At 36.1% G+C, this 19,686-nt stretch overlaps 7 protein-coding genes across 7 annotated transcripts; 2 read left to right on the top strand and 5 right to left on the bottom strand.

The window, feature by feature from the left end:
* Positions 1-614: 614 nt before the first annotated feature.
* On the bottom strand, positions 615-1,002 carry LOC137574608 (larval cuticle protein 65Ag1-like). The gene is made up of 2 exons (XM_068286978.1): positions 878-1,002; positions 615-813 (listed from the first exon to the last, which is right to left on the bottom strand). Exons 1-2 carry the CDS (start codon positions 1,000-1,002, stop codon positions 615-617), a joined length of 324 nt encoding a protein of 107 aa, XP_068143079.1.
* A 1,528-nt stretch (positions 1,003-2,530) lies between these two features.
* Positions 2,531-2,911, bottom strand: LOC137574470 (larval cuticle protein 65Ag1-like). Its single transcript, XM_068286794.1, has 2 exons — positions 2,790-2,911; positions 2,531-2,729 (listed from the first exon to the last, which is right to left on the bottom strand). The coding sequence occupies exons 1-2, from the start codon at positions 2,909-2,911 to the stop codon at positions 2,531-2,533; spliced, it is 321 nt and encodes a 106-aa protein (XP_068142895.1).
* A 1,951-nt stretch (positions 2,912-4,862) lies between these two features.
* On the bottom strand, positions 4,863-5,258 carry LOC137574703 (larval cuticle protein 65Ag1-like). Its single transcript, XM_068287107.1, has 2 exons — positions 5,140-5,258; positions 4,863-5,052 (listed from the first exon to the last, which is right to left on the bottom strand). Exons 1-2 carry the CDS (start codon positions 5,256-5,258, stop codon positions 4,863-4,865), a joined length of 309 nt encoding a protein of 102 aa, XP_068143208.1.
* A 3,258-nt stretch (positions 5,259-8,516) lies between these two features.
* LOC137574469 (uncharacterized) lies at positions 8,517-17,558 on the bottom strand. The gene is made up of 3 exons (XM_068286793.1): positions 17,481-17,558; positions 8,761-9,011; positions 8,517-8,694 (listed from the first exon to the last, which is right to left on the bottom strand). The coding sequence occupies exons 2-3, from the start codon at positions 9,009-9,011 to the stop codon at positions 8,517-8,519; spliced, it is 429 nt and encodes a 142-aa protein (XP_068142894.1). The 5' UTR covers positions 17,481-17,558.
* Cpr65Ay (Cuticular protein 65Ay) lies at positions 10,084-10,962 on the bottom strand. The gene is made up of 3 exons (XM_068287106.1): positions 10,586-10,962; positions 10,416-10,516; positions 10,084-10,339 (listed from the first exon to the last, which is right to left on the bottom strand). Exons 1-3 carry the CDS (start codon positions 10,592-10,594, stop codon positions 10,084-10,086), a joined length of 366 nt encoding a protein of 121 aa, XP_068143207.1. The 5' UTR covers positions 10,595-10,962.
* Cpr65Az (Cuticular protein 65Az) lies at positions 13,099-13,891 on the top strand. Its single transcript, XM_068287104.1, has 2 exons — positions 13,099-13,515; positions 13,574-13,891. Exons 1-2 carry the CDS (start codon positions 13,099-13,101, stop codon positions 13,889-13,891), a joined length of 735 nt encoding a protein of 244 aa, XP_068143205.1.
* Prdm13 (PR/SET domain 13) lies at positions 15,211-16,841 on the top strand. The gene is made up of 3 exons (XM_068287103.1): positions 15,211-15,862; positions 15,937-16,190; positions 16,242-16,841. The coding sequence occupies exons 1-3, from the start codon at positions 15,211-15,213 to the stop codon at positions 16,839-16,841; spliced, it is 1,506 nt and encodes a 501-aa protein (XP_068143204.1).
* Positions 17,559-19,686: the final 2,128 nt, after the last annotated feature.

The following is a 19,686-nucleotide window of genomic DNA, read 5'->3' as shown; positions in this document are numbered from 1 at the left end:
TTTGCCCTACAATAAGTTAAATAGAAAACAAAACAAGAATAACAAAATTAAAAGGATCAACAGTTGAACTTTTTAGAAGAAGCGCAAAAACTACTATAAGTGATCCCTAATTGCCCCTATGACTTTCGTCCGAGTCAAAGGCCTAAAAATTTTATTCTACATAAATTTGGCATTTAGAAAAATAAATAGTTAATCCTTTAAAAATCTATCAATAAGTCTTTCGATCTCGATTAGTTTGACCTACTTCAAAGTTCATCAATTGCACTCCATTCATTTGGACACTTACCCAAAACACTTTTGATGATAATCCAAATATTAAATCCCCTCGAAGGGGTAAACACACAACAAAAACAGAAAAAAATGCTTTTTTTTTTTTTTTTTTTTTGCACGAATGTATGTCATGTTTTTGTTTGCACACATGCACGTGTTTCACGTTTCACTCACATAAAAAAAATTTTTAAAAAAAATAATAATAATAATGACGAAACATGGTAGAAAATGCATGGCTACTGATAATGAGAAACCAAAAGAAAATCACTTTTCATCATCAATTTTCTTTAAAACAAATTTAAATTTATATTTTTCATTATTACAAAAAGAAAACAGACAACATCTTAAGCCACTGGGGCAACGGGCAAATGAGCGCCCTGTGGCTGGAAACCGTTTTCGTCGGCGATGTACTGCACTTCGTAGGTTACACCATCATCAGCAACAAATTTGTAAGATCCCTTAACAGCCAAAGATTCATTTTCACTGCCAGCATTGTTCAGTTGTCCCTGAGCCTCCGCAGCTTGGCCATCGCTGGTCTCATACCTGTAAATTAAAGGTATGTATTAATTCCAATGTCCTTGATGTCCTCCGATTGTCATTCACTTACGCATAGTTGAAGCTTTCGGGTCCAACATCCGAATCTTGTCTAACGATAACAGCATCCACTTGCTGTTTAATAGGACCAGCATAAGCCAAAGCGAAGAGGGCGACGAAAACAATGACGAATTTCATTTTGAATGGTTGATTGTTTTTTTTTTGTGTATCGCTGAGGAGACTTGAAAGACAACTGATAGTTTGTAGGGCCAATGTTTATCGTATTTATAGCAACTCATTGACGTTTGGCCTAGGTCGAAATTATGTTAACATAAATGGTTAAAACTAAAATGGCGACTAAAAACTAGTTTAACAATTCTTTTTTCGTTCAACTTGTGGGGAAATTGACAACTCGATCCACTTTTTTGAGCCAATTCGATTTACTGGTTAACTGTGACATTAGCAATTCTGCCATGTGACAATTTGGATGTTATCATCCAATAGAGCGCTTCTCTGTCGACACATTTTTTATGAGATAGTTCAATTAAAAGAACTGCAGAAAAGTGTTAATTAGCTAATAAACTTTACTTTAAATACAAGTCCCAAGCTTTCAGTTAAGAAATTGGTTTGGTTTTTGTTTTTATCAAGAGCATGTTTCAAATTACAGTAAGGCATTCACATCGAATGTTATAAATCTCGTTAAATTAAATTTCATTTATTATCTATCTGAAGTTAATAATCCCCTCTAACACCTCTTATCTATTAGCAATTTTCTTTAGAGCATTGACAATAAATAAACGTCTATTATACTTTAAACTATAGTTCATATCACGTGTACCTTCTTAGTATGTGTTAGTTTAAACAGTACTTTATCAAACCATCTTTCACCAAACCAAATAAGGTCGACCGATTTGTCCGCGTTGAAGTACGCCAAACACATCCTTTGTTTTAATTTTTAGATATGTTTATACATATTTCATGATGAGGTTAGTCGCCGGCGACCAGAGCGAGTAGGTTGTCACTGTCGTCCCGGGGACCAGACTGGGCGCCGGGACAGTAGCGACAGTACCCACAACACAGTTCTTGATTGTCTTGTCGTTCGGCAAGACATTTGGACATTTGTCTTAGTGACGGGAGGGAAAATGTCGCTAGGTTGCCTTTCTTGTTTTGAAAACTAGGACTTGGAATGTTAAATTTAGCTGCAATTTTAAAGGAAGTGTCGATAGATTGTCCCTGCGACAATCGACATATCCCCGCATATTGCCTCATCTCTCTTAATATCATCTTTCTCAGTTCTTGCCATGCCTTAGTTTAAATCTTTATTTCTAAAAACAATTTCAAATGGAGCTGGAACACAAAATCAAGGTCGGAAGAGAATACCATGGAAAATTTCCAAGAGAAAAAAAAAACCAATACTCTAGCTTTGACAACCATTTGCATATAAAAAATAAAGGGTATTTGTAAGCATTACAGAAATAGGTTTTGAAATCAAATCATATCTTTATGTCATTGCATTCTAAAATGTAAACTAATTATAATTTTTTTAAGGATATTCTTTAATTTGTGTCCTTGTGCTTAGATCTGTAGATAAATTTCAAAACGTAATCTCATTTCATCCAATTTAGATCAATCTAAATAATAAGTACCAAGATAGTTTCATTAAAACAAATTCAATTTTTTTTTATTTTCCATTATTACAAAAAAAAAAAGAAAAACAGACAACATCTTAAACCACTGGGGCAACGGGCAAATGAGCGCCCTGTGGCTGGAAACCGTTTTCGTCGGCGATGTACTGCACTTCGTAGGTTACACCATCATCAGCAACAAATTTGAAAGATCCCTTAACAGCCAAAGATTCATTTTCACTGCCAGCATTGTTCAGTGTTCCCTGAGCCTCCGCAGCTTGCCCATCGCTGGTCTCCCAACTGAAAATGTTAGGTATTAATTCCAATGTCCTTGATGTCCTCCGATTATCATTTACTTACTCATACTTGAAGCTTTCGGGTCCAACATCCGAATCCTGTCTAACGATTACGGCTGGCTCCTGTTCAGCAGGAGCAGCATAAGCCAAAGCGAAGAGGGCAACGAAAACAATGACGAATTTCATTTTGAATGGTTGATTTTTTTTTTTTTTGTGTATCGCTGAGGAGACTTGAAAGACAACTGATAGTTTGTAGGGCCAATGTTTATCGTATTTATAGGCATGCATGCTTCGCCTAGGTCCAATTTAGCATAAATAACTAAAACTAAAATGGCGACAAAAACTAGTTTACCCAAAAAATCTTTTTTAAATAGACGCAATATATTTATGTCGTATCAAATTTTAAATTTGTCTTCAGATATCATATATGAATGTCTGTATGTATGTATGTATATGTATATTAATCTATTTTTTCCTCTTACAGAAGCTAAGATTAGTTTTTATGTTTACGACTTGTATTTATCTATCATATGTATACTGTTGCTGATATCAACAAAAGAACTTTTTACTCTTACAAGTTCATTATTATTCTCTAAACTATAGTTTCACAAAGCTTTTAGTTAATGTCATCCTGGTACATTTTTAATGTTAAAATTCTTTAATTTTAAAACGTTGAACTTCTTTGTCTCAAAACTGCATTTGTCAATTCTGCTGACACGATAACTCCAAAATTATTGGGCCCAACATTCTGAAATTTCGCGCACTGCTTCTTAATAGTAATTTAGCGCAAAATAGTAAGAAATCAATAATTTTTTTATTAGGAAACACAACAAATTTTTTTTTTTTTTTTTGTTTGCTTTTCAAAACCACAGAGGATTATTTGTATTATACAATTAACCAAAAACAAAATTATTTCTTAAACTATTTAAAACTTCAAACTTATTTTCAATATTAAAAAAAATCAAACAACTCTTTTAATTACAAAATCATTTTTTTTTAAAGAAAAACCAAAGAAAGATTTATATACGTATATATGTACATAGTATTTTTGTTTATTTTTGAGTTTTCAAAACAATGACCTGATAGTTTTCTTTTAAAAAATAACAAAGTGATTTAAATCTAAAACCAGAGGGCGGGGGGCTAACTTCGACCGCGTCAAAATTTGTATACCCTTGCAAGTTTTTTGTTACTGTTTCCTTACCCATGGTCTTCAAAGTGGGAAAAACGTTTTAAAGGGTTTCTGTAAAGTCTAATGTTTGCGAAACGGCTTACATACGAAAAAACGAAGTTATCAATCAGAGTCACTGTTTTCCGCCGATTGTTGCCATGGGAGCTATAGGAAATAGTCGCCCAATCTTGATCAAATTTGGCACAGTCATTAACAGATACATATGTAAAACTGGCAAAACTTTAATTTGAAAGCAATTACGTAGAAAGTAACGAAGTTATTGACAAAAGTCACTGTTTTTGACCGATCATTTCTATAAGAGCTATATGATATACTCACCCGATCTTGATCAAATTTGGCAGAGTCGTTTATAAGTGTAATAAGCTTACTTAAATCACGACAATAACACTGAAAATAACGAAGTTATTAAGAAAAGTCACTGTTCGTGACTTTGCCGTTTGTATGGGAGCTACATACATATATGATATGGTGGTCCGATCCGGCTGAGTCCGAGATATACAACCCCTGCAGTATATATGTACAAGCCTACATGCAAAATTTCTCTGCAGCTCTTACGGTCTAAGAGGAGTTTGCGTTAATCCAGACGGACGGACAGACGGACATGGCTATATGAAGTCGTCTCGTCGAGCTGATCCACAATATATATACTCTATATGGTCGGAAATGTTTCCTTCTATGCGTTGCATACTTCTGACCAAAATTAATATACCTTTTTTGCAAGGGTATAAAAAACATAACGCAATAAGCGAGAGGAAAAGATATCGCCACAAGGATACTTCAGATTCAAGTTCTACAACATTTAAGACACCTAATTTTGTCTAATCGAGATGTGTTTGGCCTAACTTAATCCAAATAATATTTCAATTGAACACAAAAAAATAAAAAACTTTAAATAGATTTTTCAGTAATTTTATTTTTTGTTTAAATTTTTTTAGTTAAGATAGACATTTAGGCAATAGGCAAATGGGCACCCGATGGCTGGTAACCATTTTTGTCGGCAATATAGTCCACTTGGTATGTTATACCATCATCAGCAACATATTTGTACGAGCCACTTACAGCAATGCTTGCATTCTCCTTGCCTTCGTTTTCAAGGTGTCCTTGAGCTTGGATAGCAGTTCCATCATTTATCTCCAAGCTAAATTACGGGATATTAAAAAAAGTTAATATAAAAAAAAAAAAAAACACACACACACAAGCAGATGTGTTATTTGCTGCTGCTTACATATGACTGAATTCAGAGGGGCCCACTTGGGAATCCTGTCGCAAAACTTGAGCTTCCTGGCTGGGTGGAGCAGCATAAGTTAGGGCAATTAAAGCTACAAAAACGATGACGAACTTCATATTTGATATTTTGTTTGTTGTTACTTAGACGTTAGTCTCTTAGATTCTGTTATCAAATGCTTAACTGCCAGCTCTTTATATATGTTTCAACAAAAAGTTCATAATGTTTAAAATTAAAAAAATAAAAAAAAAAAACATTGAGGCTCATACTATAACCGTAATTATTGACTATGACTAATTTCAGCTATATATGTGTGTGTGTTCAGAAATCCTGCAACTGGTGTGTGACCTTAACATTCGTATGTTTTCCGAAAAAGAAAAAAAAACTAAATTAACCAGTTAAAGAAGAAAAATATATATAAAGATTCAACGATTTGTCATTTAAAGTGCGCGGCCCTTGACTTTAACTTGACTTCATTCATTTTTAAGTTTTGTGTTTTTTTTGACTCTTGTTATTATGATTGTGATTTTCTGGCTGCATACGTATATGTATTTTTCTTTTATTTTTAGTTTTTAGTTTTTATCTTTTTTTTTTTTTTTGGAGGGCATTTGCATCAAAATGCATTTATCATCGGAGATTTGCATAAATTTTATTCAAATCGATGTCAGTGTGGGGGCGTTGTCAATTAATTTTATATTTTATTTTGTTCAATAATAAATAACACGTATGTATATTAAATTTCTTGTCGGAAATCTATTCCAAAGAGTGAGCAAACTAATATCAAAACAAGAAAATCATAATTATATGAAATGTATGCATGTTTTAAGTTGTTTATTAGAATTCAAGATATTTTTCAGCCTTACCATCGCCAACCGCGTTATTTGGTCTTTAGACAAGTCCCTGTCAAGGGAGCAAAGTTCATCCATGCCAAAGCTTTAAAACCCTTGCAGTCCTTGGGTAGTGTCTCAATATTAATATTTAGAAGACACCCTAAAACTCCCACAATCACTTTACCTTCTTTTAATTCGCTAAGCCCAACAATTTTTTTTGACCATGCCATGCTTACATTTTTGTAGCTTTTCGTCTATGTATGTATGTGTGTAACAATTGGTAATAGCCGGCAGCTCTGTACCAGCGGTTTAACAGAGCTTTAACTAACCATTTAAGTTGTTTATAACAAGACTTTGCTTATCTGATCAGATTTGAAAGTTATCGATTATATCAGATTAACTATAATATTACTACGCAAACTTACACATATACACTCTTTCTCATTAATTTTATAATGCCCTTTATTTAATTTTTTATCTAAATCATATGTAACAAAAAAGAAAAGAAAAGAAATACATCTTCCTGCTTAGCTGAATATTCTAGGAGATCTTAGATAGTTTCGCTTTCAATAGACAATTTTCAACCGGCCAGTCAATAGTAGGCACATTTACACATACAAAACAAACACACGCACACATAAATATGTAGATTCATCTTCACATTTTACGTCTTCAAGGTCAGCGCCAGATAATGCTGTTGTTGCTGTTGCTGCTTCTTGTGCTGCTTAGTAGCAGCAGCAGCATCAATCCAAGTCCAAGTCGAAGTCGAACAGCTGCCGTTTTTTCTTTATATATTTTTTTAAATTGTTTGTCTCTGTCTATCTTACGCTGTGCGAAACGAAAACTTGGCTGGCCAGACCGGCTTTTGGCCTGTACCATCTTCAGTTTTGTTGTGGCTGTGGCTGTTGTTGTTGTTGTTTTTTGTTTTATATCTTATTTCAAGTGTCTATAGGTGGACGACTGGTGTCTCTTCTCTGCAAAATTAGCACTTAAACGTTAATGGCAATGTTTTAATATCTTGTTTATCTTATTGTTGTTGTCGATATTGTTGTTGTTGTTGTTATAGTTGCTGTTGCTATGTAAATATGTAAATGTCATTTGGGTGTTTCATTTCATTTCTTTTTTATCACTCTGACTCGGGTGCGTTGCCTAATAATTGCATACAAGTCATGAGTCGAAAACAAACGGAATACCCAACGTTATATGAAATCTTCTTGAAGTCTTATATTTGTTGTTGGTGTTGTGTGTGTTGTTTTGGCTTTGTCCCCCTACATATTCCGTTTTGCCTTTTGACATTAAGAATTGTGCCTATTATTTAATTTTATTATCGTTGGGTTGTTTTTGTTATCTTCATTGCCTTTAAGATTGAATTTTTGAATAAAAAAAAAGATCGATTACTCTCAAATTGGGCCAAATTGTTTTTTGTGACTTGAAAAACCATTTCTTAGCAATCAAAAGGAAACATGGTTTGTGTAAAAACGAAAAACTTAAGACACAAACTTGATTGTGGTAATACAATTTTTGTGTGGCATACTTTTAGGCTTAGGTGGAAAATAAAAATTTGTAGTCTTTAGATTTTTAATTAATATTAAAGGAAGGTTCCGCCTTCGCCCCTTGTAACATTTTTTCACAGTTTGTTATTATTATTATTATCTTTTTTTTTTGTTCAATTTGCTTCTCAAAAATTAAATAAAAGAACAATTTTTATTATTTAACATAATTACTATGAGTTACGATAAATAAAACCTTTCCCGATCAAAAAATTAAAATTTATCTACGTACAATTTTTACTTCTGTTTTGAAATTTAAAATTAATTGGACATAAAGAAATCCTTGGGTAGCTCCTTTACTGTTCCCAAACAAAAAGTATTCATCTAATCTGAAGGATTCCCAAGGGAAAGAATCATTTTTCAAGAAGTATAATTAAGTAGTGCAGTAAAAGATTTATTCGAACAATGCTAAAAAAACCGGCTTTTTCACAACTATTTGCAAGAGAATTCAATTCTCGAAATTCCATTGTGTATTGACAAATAAACAAAACATTTGCATTTGGATGCCAATTTTTTTTTTTTTGCAGTTTGAATGTTAAATGTCTTAATTATTTTTAGATCCCCCTCTTTCTACTCAGTCTACATACATACATATGTATGTATGGAAAATGGTAGCTTATGTAATTTTTATATTGTACCTACTTTTGGGATAAACTGGTTTTTGAAAGTTACAGGCATAATTATAATTAAATTTCAAACCTTCCCCTGCCTCCTTCACGCAGCATCATCATTCTCATAATCATTATAATAATTTGTTTGCTTGTAACTTTGTTGTCTTTTGGTTGCCCAACAAACGAGTTTTCAAAACACAGAAAGATAGATAGAGCAAAAGAAAACGATCATCAAGAGTTCAATCATTTTTGTTTCTTTGTTTGTTTGATTTTTTCTTTTTTCTGATTTTCATAGTTCAAGAGAACTATGTAGGTAACTTATAAATATAGAGAACTAAAACATGTTAATAAATTCGATGAAAAAATATTTAGCAAAAAATTGTCATTTAACCAGCCAACGAGGATAAAGATTTGCCAGAAAGTTTGCGGTTCTTCAGACCCTGGGTACGTGAGGGGCGATGATTTCTAGCCAATTCATTTGCATTTTCCAGATCCTTAGCTGCCGATGTGCCACTAAGAACTTTGGCAACCTCATCCCGATGAGCGCCGTTGGGAAGAGTATAACTAGTGGCAGTTAATTAAAGTTGAAAATCATGAATGCTTTAACTAAACAACTTTTGGCCAGCTTACCCAAATTCATAGCCATCTCGCGTTGGTATATATTTAAATTGTTCAACTTCGGCTTCGCCCAGTTGTATGTCCAATACGGTCCCAGGTGCATAGGAGGCATTAATACGAGCACAACCCAATAGAGTGCAGGCCAGAATAAGTATAACAAACTGCACATATTTGTTATTAAGATCGTATGGAATAATGTCCATTTCACCACCAGTTGACTTATCTCCACTGCCATTGCCTTTCCTTACCCATTGTGAAGGCATCTTTTGAGATTCAGAGACAGTTGAGCACGCACACACAAAGAAAAAAATGCAGAAAAAAAATCAAATCCAATCAAAACACACAACTGTTAACCAAGGCGGCCGAACAAGAAATGAAGCATCTGCATAGTGCGGAAGACCTAACATAGATATTTTGTAAATGGGGGGAAAAAAATGCTACGTAAGTCTCTCTTCAATATAGTTGCAGATTGCTCAAACACTCCATCTATGTATTTGCATAACAAAACTGGAAAAAGGTTGCTGATGATGATATGTAAAATAAAAAGGGAAAAATAAAAAACACCTACAAATAATATATGAACTTATATATATGTATGTGTGTGCATAAATGCAAAAAAAAAGGACCACAAAAACAAATTTCATACTCTTTCGATTGGCATTGCTAATGTGTATGTGTTTGCAATAGATGTAAATTGCCAAAGAAATTAGAAAACTTGACTTGAGATCGAAAGAAAGTTATAGAAACGAATGACCAATAAATGCATACCCTTACTCTTAAAATTGAAATTTGCATCATGTACAAACACAAATTGGAGAGTCATAAAAAACACAACTAAAACAAAAAAGCAAGCTGCTTACATAGCATATAAGCATGATTCGTTCTCGAATTAAAAATCATTCTATACGGCTTTATACTTGAGACAAGATCCTGAAATGTTTTTTGGGTTCTTCTGACTATATTCGGAATGATAACATTTCCTCAGCACTTCGCAACAAAAGGACTCTGAATTGAGATCAGTTAGCCAATTTTCTTATGTGGTATGGATATTTTGTCAGTTCAGATGGAATTTTCCTGGTTTCCACTTCCTGTTGAGAGAAGGTGCATTAAACATTGAAATATAACCAAAAACCAACAATACATTCTCCTAGTAAGATATATACTCCGTGCCATTTATAGAGTATACACGTGTTTATGCCTAGCTCATTAATATGCTTATGTTGCAACAGATCGAAATAAATCAACTTGATTAACACAGAGCATAACCTAAGCTAGAGCTTTCTTTAGATAGAGCTTTTTTCGTATTTCGAACGTGAATATTATGTTTAATTTTGTTTACGGTATTAAAGTTTTATTTGTATTCTCTGATTTGCCACCAATTTTATGGGCTGTAACATATGGCTGAAAGCCATTCTTATTAGCCTTGTATAGAACACGATATTGATAGCCATCGGCCGAAATGAAGCTATAGCCGCCACGATATTCAACTGGCTTGGGTGTTTCCGTCTCCAATGCTTTCGTTTCATCCGTTTCGGGACGCACAGTGAAAGTTATATCTTCAGTACGCTGATGACCATTCTCGGTATGAAAACTAGCAAAACAAAAAAGTCAATAGCTTAAAATCACTTTCTTTCTTTCGGCCAGAGCAGAAATGGTTGCTTATTTACCCAAAGTGTAAGGCCTCTTCGTGCTCTCCGTTCTCCAGAGCAGGTAGACTCGAGATCACAGGAATCAATAGAATGACAAATAGCCACATGTTTTGAATTAACTGTACCAAAGGAAATTAAGAGTTGAGTTAAAGATAAAGTTGAATGAATAAATTAACTTGATGACTAACCACTTTCATTGCAATTTCGTTTTGTTTTTGCTGTTTACGGATATCCAAAAATATATTCTGGACGTTCTAGTTCTGTTCTCTGGCGTCTCTCACTGCCAACTAACTGAAAAAATTAGACAAACGACTTAATGAAAACAAATATATCTGCGCAGTCCGCTATTAAACAATGAATGGAATGACCAAGACTCCAAGTCTCTGGATTACGTCATTATAATTTGACTTTTTTGTGTTCTGTGTTCAGGCAAAAGAACTCTCTGGCCTGAGAAGAAAGGTTGCTTATAACGAATTGGCCTTTGTCTAACTTTTTCATACTTTTTGAGATGATGATGAACAAGAAGTAATAGAGCAACAGGAAATATAAATTTATAAAATTCAAATGAAAAGTAACAAACACAAAATGAAAAAGTCACATGGTCGCCTCAGAAAAAAAGGGGTAAGAATTAAAAATTAACAAACTTAGATAAACCAAAAAATGGTTTGAATCGTTTATCGGCTGCAATCACAATCATGCTTAAGTTTATACAAAACCTATTTTTCCACATTCTTTCATATCAAGAACTATTAAACTTGGCTCCATTTCCAAGATTTTAATTAAAACTATTAACGCATTAAAGAAGTCAAGTCAAGAACGAGAAATGTCTATTTATTAATTTTAATAAAATTCATTTAATAGTTTATCAAAATGCTGACCATGGGCAAATATATACATAAGTGACAACAGTTGCTTTCATTCCCAGTTCGATGAAGTGCTGCCAGCACCCTGTGGCTAATTTATCATTGAAACTGCATCGCGAAAATGTTGATTTAACACACACACACACGGACAAAAACAGCGAAGAACTTAATCGGGTCCCAACCCCCTCGAACCACACGAAAAACACAAATCGCAATCAGATCATCTCCGCTCTGTCAAAAATTGTATATACTTTATGAATGTTTTGCCGAAATGCGGGTGAATTGGCTGCTGCTAGGCTGCTAGAATGATGGGCAAATGGGCGAACAGGGCGGGGCTATCCGTGGAATATTCACAATATGTGCGTAGCGAAAAGTATACTAAACCAAGCGGAAGGACCATACAATTGTTGGTTTATGCAGCCGGTGCAGCAAGTGAATCTGGGTGGTGGCTACAGCTGGAACAGGTTCAAAAATCCACACACACACACACACGGAAAACACACTGAAATCTGGGTGAGATGACTATGGGTACGATGGGAGAACGTCAGCTGGACGCCAGCACATTACAAGTAGGACAAGCTGCAAACGACATTGCCATTAGCTAGCTAGCTTGGGCATCCCTTATCCCTTATAGTAGAAGGTGAATATATATTAGCGGCATCTCAACTCAACCCAATTCAACTGGCTGGCACAAGCTGAGCTACCAAAATGATAAACACACGAGGCCCACAAGCAGGCACAGTAGTTGAAAATCAGTCAAAAATGAGAGAGCATCAAACTGGTAGATTTAGCTATACGTCCTCTCAAAAAGTTGTCAGTTTTTCAAAGCAACTCCCCTTATTTACTCAACTGTGGTCCATAATTAAAAGAGTTCGATTTTTTAAGGAAAAGAAACAATTTTCCTTAAATTACGGTAAAGAAATTTTTATAATGAACTCTTTGGACGATAATTTCTATTCTACAGGAATATAGTTCTAGGAGTTCATTAAGGATTCTCTAGTTAAAGTTTCGACCGATTAAGCTTAAGTATCATAAAAAAAACTTTATTGAAACTTATCATTTTTTTTTTATTCTATATAGATACAAAGAGAGTACAATTTCTATGAATTTTTTTGTCCCACTGTGCAATGAAAACTCGAAAAAACCCCACAAAAACAAGAACTGGCTAAAAAGTTAATAGACGATTGACTAAATCCGACATCGAATCGTTGATGATGTTCATCTTACTGTTGTTGTTGTTGTTGCACTCCAAGGGTCTCTGTTTTGGGCTTAGCACCCTTCACCCTCATCCTACGCCACACCCTTGTATGTATGTGTAGTTGGGCAACAGGCAAAGTGCATTAAACACGAAGGACAACCAAGGACACCAAAAGCATAAAGGGGATGGATTTTGGTGGTCATGCAGGTGTTGCCACTGATTCCGGTTGAAAATTGCTTTTGAATTAAAAGTTTTCCTCCTCTCATTTTTCACATTTTGCTTGTGGCCAAGCGGGTTTTGTTGTTTTTGCCGATTAGCCTGAAAGAAGGATCAATGAGGTAGAGCAAGAGACAGAAGAGGAAGGAGGAGTAGGCTGAATGGAAGGAGAGACAGAGAGAGAGATTGCACACTCAATTAATCAGCATTTTGTCATTGGACTTAGCCCCCCGGCCTCAATGGACATGATGCCAATGTTGAGATGATTTTCTGACCCAGTTTTTACGATTTTTCAATTTCATTTCCATCATCATCATCATTAGAGAGCCTTGAAACGTGTTGGATCGACTGGGGTTAGATGTGTGTTTGCGTGTCTATAAAATCATTTGCTTCAGTATCCAGGTGCCACAGTGAAGCCAATACAATGAGACAGGCAACACAAATAATTCTACTGCTACTGGGTTTGGGTTATATTGGAGCCCTGCCAGCTGGCTATCCAAGTTCTCGTCCATCGTCCACTTACTTGCCGGCCAAGAATGGCAATGGTAAACCACCAGCACCACCCAAAAATAGTTATGGTCCTCCAAAGAATGGCAAACCGGCACCACCAGCAACACCACCAAAAACTAGTTATGGGCCGCCACCTGCAAAGCCGCCAGCTCCTCCTCCTCCTAAACCGCCCAAGACAAGCTATGGACCGCCTCCAAGTAATGGCTATTTACCCCCCAATGGCAACGGCGGCTCTGGTGGCAGTGACTCTGGTAACGGTGACTCTGGTGGTGGTGAGATTATACCCATTATTAAATTGGAATCCAAAGTGAATACTGATGGTTCCTACAAGGTAGGTCCAATTACACTTCTATATCAAATCTAAATCTCAAACAGAAAACCAATTTCAGTATGAATACGAAACTGGCAATGGCATAATGGTCGAAGAAATGGGCTATATCAATGGCAATGAGGCACAAACGGCTGAAGGATCATTCTCCTATACCAGTCCTGAGGGTCAATCGATATCGGTTACGTATATAGCCGATGAGAATGGTTTTCAACCGCAGGGCGATCATTTACCCACACCGCCGCCCATACCAATTGAGATCCAAGAGGCTTTGGATAAACTAGCCGCTGGCGGAGGTTGTCATGGTTGTGATGACAATGAAACTGCTGATGGAGATGATGGAGCATCCAATATGGGCGGGGGATATGTCTACAAATGAATTGAAAATAAAATGAAACGATATGTGATTAAACGACAAGCAAAACACCAAACGAAATACCAAACTAGAAACTGGCATCTTCTCTTTCTTTTTGGGTTAGTCTGGTGGTACACCTTGTGCTTCTCTGCCACGACCGAGGCAAGGAAGGGTCGTCAGTTGACGAGCGTCGGCTGTGTGACTGGCAACACATGTTTTTGGCTATCGCTTTATCCTGTTGATCGCTAAATGATGAAGGGGCGGGATAAGCAAAAACTGAGGATGAGGGTGAATGTTGTGTCGCAATAATGAAAACATTAGCTGAGTGGCATATTTGTCAAGTGAACAGGAGCGGAGTTCACGTTCACTTGATGCATTATATTATTCACTTAGATTCAACATTTTAGAGGCATGCATTCAGAAAAATAAAATAACTAAAGAAATTTATTTAAAAATAGAGCCAAAACGGACACGCAAGTATATTTTACATTGATCATTTGAAGATCGTGTAATAAAAATTATCTATTTGCCTATTCAAAGCAGATAATTCCAGTTTTTACTAAAAATTTAGATCATGTAAAGTTTGTTATTTTATAGTAGTTAATAGAAACGGCCCTATTTGGGCCGCAATGAGCGATTTCACTACCCTCGATGGCAAAAAGAAATCACGACCCACCCTAAACCACAGAAATAGTTGTAACGATATATACGGCCAATATTATATTAAAGCATTATCGAAGGGGTGGGCCCTGATATGCCAAATGGAAAGGGGATGCATGTGCGACAAGGACACGACATGAGACGATAGCGAATGCGATTTGTATATGGTGGCATTACAACAATAGCAACAACAACAACAAATGATCGTTTAATTTCAATTAAAAACATTTTGCCAAAGCAAAAGCCAAACCATGAGCATGAAAGGTATGGTAGGGGAAGGGAAAGGGAATCTGCACACTTGCCACAGCCAGTCAGCCAGCAGCCAGCAGCCAGCCGCTTAGCTTGGCTTAGTGATTTGCGAGGACATGATGTTGCACTTGCCGGAGCAACCACCCAAGGACTACCAGGGAGACACCAGGCATCAAGCCAGAGACGGGCGGTCGGGGTGGTGGTCTATCGTGTGGTCTATCGGCCAAAGTGCGTAGCAATGTCAAAGAGCCGGTGCCCGCTTGGTCTGGGAATTCTTGCACTTGTTTCTTTTTTTTTTTTTTTTTTTTTTTGTTGTTTTTTCCGCCGTCGACTTTGGTTTCGGGTTGGAAATAAGGGAGCATCTCGCAGTTTCCACATATAAAAGGACGAGAATACTTCCAATTGGCATTCAGAATCTAATTCGAAATCGAGCAATGCACACGCATACGCATCCGGAAAATCAGCAGCGGCAACACCATCACCATCTTCATCACCATCATCACCATCATCGTAGTCGGTTGGACGAGCTGGAGAAACGTACAAGTAGCAGCAGCAGCAGCATGATCTTTCGCATTGAGCAATTGCTACCCAGCACCAGCAATACCAGCAGTTCCATTACACAAGCTCCAACAGCAGCAGGTGGAGTTGGAACCGAAACCGGAACGGTCGCCACTACTCCAGCAACGGCAAGCACAAACACCACCACCATGTTGACAAAGAGAGGTCGAAGAGATGCACTGCGTCCAGGTGTTTATACTTTACAATATACAACAAAGGATACTTACTCCAATGCTGTGGCCACATCAGATTTAATTAATTCATCGGCCATGCCAACGGATATTACTAGAAGTCATTGCCAGATCTCTGCCAGCAATGGCGAATTAATCATGTCGGCCAGTCTACTGCGTCAGATTAAACTATCCGAAGATATATATAGCTTCAATGCCATCTTTGAGTTGAGTGGCGGACAAGTGCGCATACGTCTGGTCCGTGATGTGGCCAGGGATGATGAAATTGTGGCCTGGTTTGGTGAAGAATTAGTTCTACTAATGGGCATACCCTTTCTGACGCCTCTCAATATACAAGGTAAGCGATCAGCAAAAAACTTTTCGATCGCATTGGAATATTAATTAAAGTTTTGTTCTCTCCTCCTCTTCTAGGCAATAATCGTTATACATGCCATTTATGCCACTTAACCTTTGAGACGCCGCATCCTTTAAAGATCCATTTGGCCTTGGGCTGTGGTCGCAACGCTATGGATATATTATGGATGCGTTTGCATTATGCCTTGAAAGCTGCCACAGCACAGACCACCACACAATCGGTTCGAGGACAATTGTCACCCAAGCCGACAGCTTCCTCAGCATCGTCATCGGCCTCACCGACGCATTCACCGACACCACCGCAAATGCCTGTGACTACCACAAACATCACCACCAGCACCACCACCACACTATCGCCACAGATCCAACGCTTCTCAGCCTTTCGTCCTATATCCGGTTTGCAGACTTTGACTCCACCACCACCACCGGCAGCTACCGCCGCCACGCTCTCGTATCTGCCATCAATTTCCATGGCTGCCACATCTGGAGCACATCATTCGCATCTTAATGCTGCTGCCCAGATTGAGGCAATTGTCAGCAATATGGGTGCCTCCAAGCAGGGGCATTTGTGCATATATTGCGGCAAAGTCTATTCCCGCAAATATGGTCTTAAAATTCATATTCGTACCCACACCGGTTTTAAGCCACTGAAATGTAAATTTTGTCTACGCCCCTTCGGTGATCCCAGCAATCTCAATAAGCATGTCCGTCTCCATTTGCAAACTCAGCCTAATTCCAACACAAGTGGCCATAGCAGTGATGTCGACATTGAGGGTGAAACTGATGCCGATCGGTCAGGTCATCAGTGTCGTTTGTGTCAAAAGGGTTTTGCCCGTCGTCGTGATCTCCAAAGGCATATGGAGACCAGACATGGTGGTGGTGGCGGCAGTTCCTCCATGCAATCACCTACAACTACAAGCACTATAACCGGCTCAACTTCCACATCATCCAAAACGAGTTGAGTAGAAATAATAATCCTGATCCCATTTAAAAAAGGAGAAGCGCTTGTGTTCACTGTGATAAAAATTAAATAAATTTTTTTTCAAGAAATTTTCCCTTGTTTTTAATTATAATTTTTTGCTTTTTTTGTGCCTTTGATGGAAAATCATAAACATATTTTGTTTACATTTATAAAGAGTTAAACAGCAGAGATGCAACATAAAATGCTAAAAACTATTTCAAACTCTTCAAGTAGCCATAAGTCAAGAAAGAAAACAATTTTTTTTTTTTTGCACAAACTGCGGAGCGAAATTTTTTTTTTTAAGGAAACAAGAATATTTTTTTAACATTTGCCTCCTTGCCAATTTTCTTAATATTAGTAAATTGATAATTATTTTAATACCAAAGTGCCCAAAAAAAATAGATATATGAATGTATTTATGAATAAAAAAAACTGAAGCATATATTTATGGGCACCAGCACTCGAATTTCGTGAAAAGACTAGGGGACTAGGGGAATGTCTATAAATCACGTAAACTTCAAGATGGTGGTAATTACGTAGACTTCGAGAGGGCGTGGAGGAGGGGTCCAAGGAAATCTCAGGAAATCTTACGTTAGAGGAGGACTCAGAGAGAAATATATGTAAAGAAAAATCCACTTACCTTGACTACATCACATTTAAATTTGGTGTACTTCTTCTTTTCTCTTTTTAAAAGAACCGCAAGCACTTAAAAAAAAAACAACACAAACACACACACTCATTCTCTTTCCCTCTCTTTCTCTCTTATATTCTTCATAGACTGTGGCAAAAGTGTAGGCAGCAGAGGTAAATTTGAAATCAGAGCATTCACACACACACACACAAAAAAAAGCAAGCACTTGAAAAAAAAAACAAAAAATGCATGGAGATCACTTTCTGACAAACACACACACGCACGTAAACGGGCTTAGCTCTCTTGCTCTCTGACGCGAAAAAGTCAAGGCCGCGTAGTCAAATTTTTCTTATTGTCTGTCTCCTTTTTTAATTTTAATTGATCAAGAAAAATAAAAGAACGAGCAAACCGATTTAAACGCGAATATAACCACTTGAAAGATAATTTCAAAAATATTATATAAATGTAATTATAATTATACTTCCGAACGATTTTCAAGGCGAAAAAATATATGTAAATAAAATACAAAATGCCAGCGCCAAGCGAACGCGGCGACCGGTAAATTAAAACTGTTGCAAAGAGAGTGAGAGTGGGAGAAGGAGCTGAATCTGAAAGAATGGGAGAAGAAGGAGCACAGTACGCTGTATGTTAGAGTGGGAGAAGAGAGTGGCCAGAATAACGGAAAGCGAGTTGCTTAGATTCTTTTACATTTTTTTCACCTATTTATGTATTTCTGAAATAGTCTGTCGAATTTCTTTTATCTCAATAAATTTGAAGCTCCCCTTTATTAAATTAAATTTAAGTAAGATATAATAATCAAATTGTTGTATCGCTTTATTGATAAATTTTCATTCAATTGTTTTTTAATGCTTTTTTTTTGTCATTTTTTCACGAATTCAAAGTGAATTTCTATCGTATAATGCACAAATTCTTATTGTTAGACAAATGTTAATGCTAATTCTTTATATCTCATTTGTTTTTTGTTTTGTTTTTATTTTTTTTTTATTTTCTTTTGTAATCTCAATTTAAATTATACTTACATAATTTCTATATATTCATTGTATACTCTATAAATGTCTGGGTACATGCAAAACAATCACAAATTGTATTTCAACTGCAGTAAAGCGGATGTGTGTGTGTTTGTGTGTGTGTGTGTGTGTGTGTGCGTAGTTAAAGGAATAAAAACACTCACAAAAAATGCAATTTACAAATACAAGTTCGAAATGCCATAAGTAGTAAGATATATGTATAATTATGTATATATAGTATATATATATATATATTGATAGATCGGAGCATAAAGTTAACTATATGGTTTAGTTAATTCCGGAACTACAGTTAGTTGCTGCTAATTTGGTTGGGTAAAGTTTCGAACAAAAACAGAAACAGAATTTCCAACTTCCTTAACACAAGTGCATTTTGTTTTGTTTTCATTTTTTTTTTTTGTTTTGTTTTTATTTTTAAGGCACTTACTCAAGAAATTATTAGATTCCAGAGTACTCCCTTTGGGTAAGTTTTTATAGATTTTTTCTGGCTTTTCTTTTATTTTTCATGTGGCAAGCAAGCGATTGTGAAATAAACGTAACTCGCTTTTACATTTAACTTATTCGGTATACATATGTGTGTGTGTGTGTAGGTGTGTGTGTATGTGTAAAAGTAACCTTCTCTAAAAATCGCTTAGAAAGAGATCCTTGACAAAAGTAGCCAATGTATAGGTAAAGGACTTTTTCAAATAGCTTTCCTAGCCGCAAATACATTTTGTTTAGTTTTATTGAAAGAAAAATACAAATTTTCTACATACATATGTATGTATGTATGTATGTATTTAAAAATGTCTGCATAAAATCTTTGAATCATGTTGAAAAAAAATAGTCGATTTGATCTAATTCCCAACTGGTTTTAACGTTGGTGTATTATTGATATCGCACTTTTTTGTATTCAAAGGATTAGAACGAAAAATTTGAAACATATTTTTCATGAAACTTGGTTTTCCATGATCTTAGCCCAAAAATCTCAAATTCTCAATTCTGCCAATTGACTTAAAATTTGTTGAAAACTCTAAATCCAGGACCTTTTTAATCCTGGCTACAAGAATGCTCCAAACATTTTAATAGAAGGAAGAACCCTCATGATTTTGGTTACATTTAACAACAGAAGCCTTAGTAAAAATTTAAAGTGTGTGGGCGTGTGTGTGTGTGTGTAGTGTATCTGTTTA

This window comes from Drosophila tropicalis, unplaced genomic scaffold, assembly GCF_018151085.1.
Source record: "Drosophila tropicalis isolate 14030-0801.00 unplaced genomic scaffold, ASM1815108v1 contig_463, whole genome shotgun sequence".
NCBI lineage: Eukaryota > Metazoa > Arthropoda > Insecta > Diptera > Drosophilidae > Drosophila > Drosophila tropicalis.
Note: the sequence above shows the minus strand (reverse complement) of the source record. Positions and strands in the feature narration are given on the sequence as shown.